General features: G+C 58.0%; 1 protein-coding gene across 1 annotated transcript in view; it reads left to right on the top strand.

Annotated features, from left to right (window-relative positions):
* The first annotated feature begins 1,441 nt into the window (after positions 1 to 1,441).
* MMP17 (matrix metallopeptidase 17) overlaps positions 1,442 to 8,533 on the top strand; it is a 201,134-nt gene continuing 194,042 nt past the window's right edge. The window contains exon 1 of the mRNA XM_086944694.1: positions 1,442 to 2,267. Coding sequence (XP_086800820.1) covers positions 2,145 to 2,267 — 123 coding nt within the window. The 5' untranslated portion in view covers positions 1,442 to 2,144. The remainder of the gene's footprint in view (positions 2,268 to 8,533) is intronic.

The following is an 8,533-nucleotide window of genomic DNA, read 5'->3' as shown; positions in this document are numbered from 1 at the left end:
GGGGTCCTCTCTGCCCTGCTTCCTCGCCTCCACCCGTGGATAGGCAGGGGTCCTCTTTGCCCTGCTTCCTCTCCTCGGTCCCTGGATAGGCAGGGGTCCTCTCTGCCCTGCTTCCTTTACATTATCCCTGAATAGGCAGGGGTCCTCTCTGCCCTGCTTCCTCTCCTCGATCCCTGGATAGGCAGGGGTCCTCTCTGCCCTGCTTCCTCGCCTCCATCCGTGGATAGGCTGGGGTCCTCTCTGCCCTGCTTCCTCTCCTCGGTCCCTGGATAGGCAGGGGTCCTCTCTGCCCTGCTTCCTTTACATTATCCCTGAATAGGCAGGGATCCTCTCTGCCCTGCTTCCTCGCCTCCATCCGTGGATAGGCAGGGGTCATCTCTGCCCTGCGTCCTCTCCTCCATCCCTGCATAGGCAGGGGTCCTCTCTGCCCTGCTTTCCTCCTCGATCCCTGGATAGGCAGGGGTCCTCTCTGCCCTGCGTCCTCTCCTCCATCCCTGCATAGGCAGGGGTCCTCCCCTCTTCAGTATCCCTGAGCAAGAAGTGCCCCTTTGCTGCCCTGCGTTCTGTCCTGCATCCCTGACCAGGAAGTGTCCCTGTGGTGCCCTGCGTCCTCTCCTGCATCCCTGACCAGGAAGTGTCCCTGTGGTGCCCTGCGTCCTCTCCTGCATCCCTGACCAGGAAGTGTCCCTTTGCTGCCTTGCGTCCTCTCCTGCATCCCTGGATGCCCGTGGCTCCCAGTCTCACAGGCAGATGCTGCATCCTGCTGCATCCCTCGTCCAGCAGAGGGTTGTCGGAGCCGCTGCAGCCCCGGATGTGAGACATGCCCGTGCACACGACACTGCTGGATGCGAGGAGCGCTGCGCTCCCCTGCGCTCTCGGAGTGCCAGGGACCACTCGCACTGCCAGGGATGATGTGAACTCCCGCACTCCCGGGTCCTTCTGGCCTCTGGACTGAGCTGCGGGCTCCGGATTTGGGCACCTTTGGGTGTGAAGAGACGCTCGCGCCTCCTGTACCCCGGGATCGTGCCGTGGACTCCAGGTTTTGGCGCCCTGGATGCGGAGAGGCGCTGTTTCCTCCTGCGTCCCTGGGTGTGGAGAGACGGTTCTACCGCCTGTACCCCTGGATGTGTGAAGAAACTCATGCACCCCTGGATTTGAGGGGGCACCCCCGGATGTGAGCGGACACCCCTGCACCCCCGGATGTGAGGAGACACCCCTGCACCCACGGATGTGAGGAGACACCCCTGCACCCCCGGATGTGAGGAGACCCTTCTGTCCCCTGTACCCCCGGATGTGGAGAGACGTTCCTACCTTCTGTACCCCTAAATGTGAGGAGAAACTCCTGCTTCGTGCACCCCCAGATGTGAGGGCGCACTTCAGCACCCCCAGATGTGAGGATACCCTCCTGCACCCCCGGATGTGAGGGGACACCCTTGCACCAACAGATGTGAGGAGACCCTCTTGCACCCCCGGATGTGAGGGGACACTCTTGCACCCCCGGATGTGAGGGGACACTCTTGCACCCCCGGATGTGAGGACATTTTTTCTCTCTTCTGCATCCCTAGATTTTTGAGAGGCGCCGCTGTCTCCGTTGCTTCTGGGGTGAAGGGTTACTCTGCCCCCGTTCTGGTGCCCACGGATTCACCTCGGACTCTCATATCTAAGTAAACAAGGCAGCAACTTTCCCCTGGATTTTGGGGTCGCCTCGGAGGTCTTCTTCGCTTGGATTTGCACTTTTTGGGACCACCGTTTGGAAATTTCTCCTGAGTACGAGCCCCTCGCTGGTGTGTTCTGTCTCCACCCACAGACCTGTTGGGGGCGCTTGGCCCCTGCGCCCAATATTCCCACTTGAGAGCCCTCAGATGGAGGAGGGGTGGGCCGGTGGCTGAGAATACAGGGTGATGTGACCACTGGAGGGAAATGTGACCACTGGAGGGAAATGTGACCACTGGAGGGAAATGTGACCACTGGAGGGAAGTGAGTGCCTCTGGATTGCGACAAAGGATTTGTGGTTTTGGGGACTTTTTCTTTTCGATGCCTCGTGGCTGTGGGGTCCAGCAGCGGGGATGCGGCTGATATTTGGGGCGCTGCCCCCCTGATCCCGCGGGTACCCCACAGCTCCGGAGAGCGCCTCTGAGACCAGCATGGTGCTGGCCCTCTCTGCCCAGCCGCTGCCCCGGGAGATGCTGCTGCTGGCCCTGGTAATGTGCCTACACGAAGCCTTCGGGGCGCCGGCCCCCTCCGCCGAGGACCTCCTGCTGGGCGTCGTGAGTATGCATGTGTGATTTGCGGCACTTCGGGGGTTTCTAAAGCGCCTTCTTACGCACACCTGCAAGGGCTAGCAGATGACCCTGAGCGGAAGAGGACGCCCGTTCACACTACCCGCGCGAGCTCACACGAGCACGAATGGGGACACTAGTCTACCCTAGCCCACACTAGTCTATACTACTCCGCACTCGCCTACAGTAGCAGGCACCAGCCTACACTAGGACGCACTAACACCATCCGCACTAGCCTACACTACCACACTGTAGCCTACTTCTAGCCCCCACTAGCCGCACTAGTCTACACTAGCCGCACTCACCAACACTATCCGGCACTCACCTACATTAGTCTACACTCACCTGCATTAGCCCACACTACCCACACAAGTCTACCCTAGCCCACACTAGCCTACCTCTATGCCCCCACTAGCCGCACTAGCCCGCACTCACCTACACTAGCCTGCACTAGTCTACCCTAGCCGCACTCACCTACACTAGCCGCACACTAGCCCACAATACCCACACAAGTCTACACTAGCCCATACTAGCCACACTAGTCTACACTGCCGCACTCACCTACACTATTCCGCACTCACCTACATTAGTCTACACTCACCTACATTAGCCCACACTAGTCTACACTTGCTGCTCTCACCTACACTAGCCTGCGCTAATCTACACTACCCGCACTCACCTACACTAGCAGTCAGCAGTCTACACGGGGACGCACTAACCTACACTAGCCCACACTAGCCTACCCTATACCCCCACTAGTCTACACTAGCTTACACTAGCCTGCACTAGCATGTGTTAGCCTACACTAGGATGCACTAACTAACACCACCCGCACTATCCTACACTACCTCACTCTAGCCTACCTCTATGCCTCCACTAGCCGCACTAGTCTACACTAGCCCACACTAGCCACACTAGTCTACACTAGCCTGCACTAGTCTACACTGGCCGCACTCACCTACACTTGCCGCACTCACCTATACTAGCCGCACTCACCAACACTATCCCGCACTCACCTACATTAGTCTACACTCACCTACATTAGCCCACACTACCCACACAAGTCTACACTAGCCTGCACTAGTCTACACTAGCCGCACTCACCTACACTAGTCTACACTCACCTACATTAGCCCACACTAGCCACACTAGTCTACACTTGCTGCTCTCACCTACTCTAGCCCGCACTAATCTACACTACCTGCACTCACCTACACTAGCCCACACTAGTCTACACTGCCCCGCACTCACCTACACTAGCAGTCAGCAGTCTACACTGGGACGCACTAACCTACACTAGCCCACACTAGCCTACCCTATACCCCCACTAGTCTACACTAGCTTGCACTAGCCTGCACTAGCATGTGTTAGCCTACACTAGGACGCAGTAACTTACACGCCCCACTCTAGCCTACATTATACCTAAACTAGTCTAAAATAGCCCACACTTGTCTACACTAGCCCGCACTAGTCTACACTACCCACACCAGTCTGCACTAGCACGCAATAGTCTGCTCTAGTCCGTGTTAGCCTACGCTAGAACTCACTAGACTACACTAGCCCTCACTAGCACGCACTAGCCTTCTCGTCTTCGCAATAGCCCTCTTCACAAGCTTCGCCAGCCTTCTCGAGCTCACGCTAGCTCACACTAACCAGTTCTTGCACGTAAGATCACTCTTTACAAGCCTGCACTAGCCTTCCCCAGCTCACGCTAGCCCCCTTACCAAGCTCACGCTAGCTCCCTTCCCGAGCTCACTCTAGCTCCCTTCTCCAGCTCACGCAAGCCCCCTTCTCGAGCTCACGCTAGCTCCCTTCCCGAGCTCACTCTAGCTCCCTTCTCGAGCTCACGCAAGCCCCCTAACCCGAGCTCACGCTAGCTCCCTTCTCGAGCTCACGCTAGCTCCCTTCCCGCGCTCACTCTAGCTCCCTTCTCGAGCTCACACAAGCCCCCATCTCGAGCTCACGCTAGCTCCCTTCCCGAGCTCACTCTAGCTCCCTTCCCGAGCTCACGCTAGCTCCCTTCTCGAGCTCACGCTAGCTCCCTTCCCGAGCTCACTCTAGCTCCCTTCTCGAGCTCACGCAAGCCCCCTTCCCGAGCTCACGCTAGCTCCCTTCTCAAGCTCACGCTAGCTCCCTTCCCCAGCTCACGCTAGCTCCCTTCCCCAGCTCACGCTAGCTCCCGTCCCCAGCTCACGCTAGCCCTCTTACCAAGCTCACGCTAGCTCCCTTCCCGAGCTCACTCTAGCTCCCTTCTCGAGCTCACGCAAGCCCCCTTCCCGAGCTCATGCTAGCTCCCTTCCCGAGCTCACTAGCTCCCTTCCCCAGCTCACGCTAGCTCCCGTCCCCAGCTCACGCTAGCCCCCTTACCAAGCTCACGCTAGCTCCCTTCCCGAGCTCACTCTAGCTCCCTTCTCGAGCTCACGCAAGCCCCCTTCCCGAGCTCACGCTAGCTCCCTTCTCGAGCTCACGCAAGCCCCCTTCTTGAGCTCACACTAGCTCCCTTCCCGAGCTCACTCTAGCTCCCTTCTCGAGCTCACACTAGCTCCCTTCTCGAGCTCACGCTAGCTCCCTTCTCGAGCTCATGCTAGCTCCCTTCCTCAGCTCACGCTAGCTCCCGTCCCCAGCTCACGCTAGCTCCCTTCCCCAGCTCACGCTAGCTCCCTTCCCGAGCTCACGCTAGCTCCCTTCTCGAGCTCACGCTAGCTTCCTTTCCGAGCTCACACTAGCTCACACTAACCAGCTCTTGCACGCAAGATCACTCTTTACAAGCCTGCACTAGCCTTCCCCAGCTCACGCAAGCCCCCTTCCCGAGCTCACTCTAGCTCCCATCCCGAGCTCACGCTAGCTCCCTTCCCCAGTTCACGCTAACACCCTTCCCAAGCTCACGCTAGCTCCCTTCTCGAGCTCACGCTAGCTCCCTTCCTGAGCTCACGATAGCTCCCTTCTCGAGCTCACGCTAGCTCCCTTCTCGAGCTCACACTAGCTCCCTTCTCGAGCTCACGCTAGCTCCCTTCTCGAGCTCACGCTAGCTCCCTTTCCGAGCTCACGCTAGCTCCCTTCCCCAGCTCACGCTAGCTCCCGTCCCCAGCTCACGCTAGCTCCCTTCCCCAGCTCACGCTAGCTCCCATCCAGAGCTCACGCTAGCTCCCTTCTCGAGCTCACGCTAGCTCCCTTTCCAAGCTCACACTAGCTCACACTAACCAGCTTTGCACACAAGATCACTCTTTACAAGCCTGCACTAGCCTTCCCCAGCTCACGCAAGCCCCCTTCCTGAGATCACGCTAGCTCCCTTCCCGAGGTCACGCTAGCTCCCTTCTCGAGGTCACGCTAGCTCCCTTCCCGAGCTCACACTAGCTCCCTTCCCCAGCTCATGCTAGCTCCCTTCCCCAGCTCATGCTAGCTCCCCTCCCCAGCTCACGCTAGCTCCCTTCCCCAGCTCACGCTAGCTTCCTTCCCCAGCTCACGCTAGCTCCCTTCACCCGCTCATGCTAGCTCCCTTCCCCAGCTCATGCTAGCTCCTTTCCCCAGCTCACGCTAGCTGCCTTCCCCAGCTCACGCTAGCACCCTTCCCCAGCTCACGCTAGCTCCCTTCCCCAGCTCATGCTAGCTCCCTTCCCCAGCTCATGCTAGCTCCCTTCCCGAGCTCACGCTAGCTCCCTTCCCCAGCTCATGCTAGCTCCCTTCCCGAGCTCACTCTAGCTCCCTTCTCGAGCTCCCGCAAGCCCCCTTCCCGAGATCACGCTAGCTCCCTTCCCCAGCTCACGCTAGCTCCCTTCCCCAGCTCACGCTAGCTCAAAGAAGTCCACACTAACCTGTTCGTACACGCAAGGTCACTCTTTATAACGCCTGCACTAGTCAACGTCAGCACATTCGGTCCTAACGTGGCCGATGCTAGCCTGCACTAGCCCTCACAACTCACACAACCTAAAGGCTGACCAGGACCTTACTAGCCCAAAGAAGCCCCCACCCAGCTCACGGACACACGCCACGGACCTACAACGCTAAGCATTGCACATCATTCTATAGCGCCTCGAATCAGACGCACACCTGTTTGTCATAGCCGGGTTTACTATACTAGCCCAGACCGCACTAGGCTACGGTAGCTTGAACTAGACGCACTTCCGCCACAATAGCTGACGTCACTAGCCTAAGGCACCTTAAACTAGACGCCTGTCCGCCTGCACCAGTCCACTTGGCCATGATGCACTAGCCCAGGCTAGCTAAAACCAGAGCCCCCTGCACTGTTACACTTAACCACGCAGCACTAGCTTGAACTAGCCGTGCACCCCCTGCACTAGCCCACTAGTGCCTACCGCACGAGGCCACTCACACTTGAAACCACCTGAGCTATCCTGCGCCTATCCCGTCCTCGCCTAACCAGGGAGCCAGTTTACCCCCAACAAGTCCACAGCGCATCACCGGGCACACATCAGCCTGCACTCGTCAACACTAGCTCACAGTAGCCCACCTTAGCCTGCACTTGTCCACACTAGCTCACAGTAGCCCACCTTAGCCTGCACTGGTCCACACTAGCTCACAGTAGCCCACCTTAGCATGCACTCGTCCACATTAGCTCGCAGTAGCCCACCTTAGCCTGCACTCGTCCACACTAGCTGGCAGTAGCTCACCTTAGCCTGCACTCGTCAACACTAGCTCACAGTAGCCCACCTTAGCCTGCACTCGTCCACACTAGCTCACAGTAGCCCACCTTAGCCTGCATTAGTCCAGACTAGCTCACAGTAGCCCACCTTAGCCTGCACTCGTCCACACTAGCTCACAGTAGCCCTTCTTAGCCTGCACTCGCCCACACTAGCTCACAGTAGACCACCTTAGCCTGCACTCGTCCAGACTTGCTCACAGTAGCCCACCTTAGCCTGCACTCGTCCACACTAGCTGGCAGTAGCTCACCTTAGCCTGCACTCGTCAACACTAGCTCACAGTAGCCCACCTTAGCCTGCATTAGTCCAGACTAGCTCACAGTAGCCCACCTTAGCCTGCACTCGTCCACACTAGCTCCCAGTAGCCCTTCTTAGCCTGCACTCGTCCACACTAGCTCACAGTAGACCACCTTAGCCTGTACTCGTCCAGACTTGCTCACAGTAGCCCACCTTAGCCTGCACTCGTCCACACTAGCTCACAGTAGCCCACCTTAGCCTGCACTCATCAACACTAGCTCACAGTAGCCCACCTTAGCCTGCACTCATCAACACTAGCTCACAGTAGCCCACCTTAGCCTGCACTCGTCCAGACTTGCTCACAGTAGCCCACCTTAGCCTGCACTCATCAACACTAGCTCACAGTAGCCCACCTTAGCCTGCACTCGTCCAGACTTGCTCACAGTAGCCCACCTTAGCCTGCACTCGTCCACACTAGCTCACAGTAGGCCACCTTAGCCTGCACTCGTCCACACTAGCTCACAGTAGACCACCTTAGCCTTCACTCGTCCACACTAGCTCGCAGTAGCCCACCTTAGCCTGCACTCATCAACACTAGCTCACAGTAGCCCACCTTAGCCTGCACTCGTCCAGACTTGCTCACAGTAGCCCACCTTAGCCTGCACTCGTCCACACTAGCTCACAGTAGGCCACCTTAGCCTGCACTCGTCCACACTAGCTCACAGTAGACCACCTTAGCCTGCACTCGTCCAGACTTGCTCACAGTAGCCCACCTTAGCCTGCACTCGTCCACACTAGCTCACAGTAGCCCACCTTAGCCTGCACTCGTCCACACTAGCTCGCAGTAGCCCTTCTTAGCCTGCACTCATCCACACTAGCTCACAGTAGACCACCTTAGCCTGCACTCGTCCAGACTTGCTCACAGTAGCCCACCTTAGCCTGCACTCGTCCACACTAGCTCACAGTAGCCCACCTTAGCCTGCACTCATCAACACTAGCTCACAGTAGCCCACCTTAGCCTGCACTCGTCAACACTAGCTCACAGTAGCCCACCTTAGCCTGCACTCATCAACACTAGCTCACAGTAGACCACCTTAGCCTGCACTCGTCCACACTAGCTCGCAGTAGCCCTTCTTAGCCTGCACTCGTCCACACTAGCTCACAGTAGACCACCTTAGCCTGCACTCATCAACACTAGCTCACAGTAGACCACCTTAGCCTGCACTCGTCCACACTAGCTCACAGTAGACCACCTTAGCCTGCACTCGTCCACACTAGCTCGCAGTAGCCCTTCTTAGCCTGCACTCGTCCACACTAGCTCACAGTAGACCATCTTAGCCTGCACTCATCAACACTAGC

The sequence above is a fragment of the Lissotriton vulgaris genome, chromosome 11 (genome assembly GCF_964263255.1).
Source record: "Lissotriton vulgaris chromosome 11, aLisVul1.2, whole genome shotgun sequence".
In the NCBI taxonomy this organism is placed as follows: Eukaryota; Metazoa; Chordata; class Amphibia; order Caudata; family Salamandridae; genus Lissotriton; species Lissotriton vulgaris.
The sequence above is the reverse complement of the archived record's forward strand: the minus strand, read 5'-3'. Positions and strand labels throughout refer to the sequence as shown.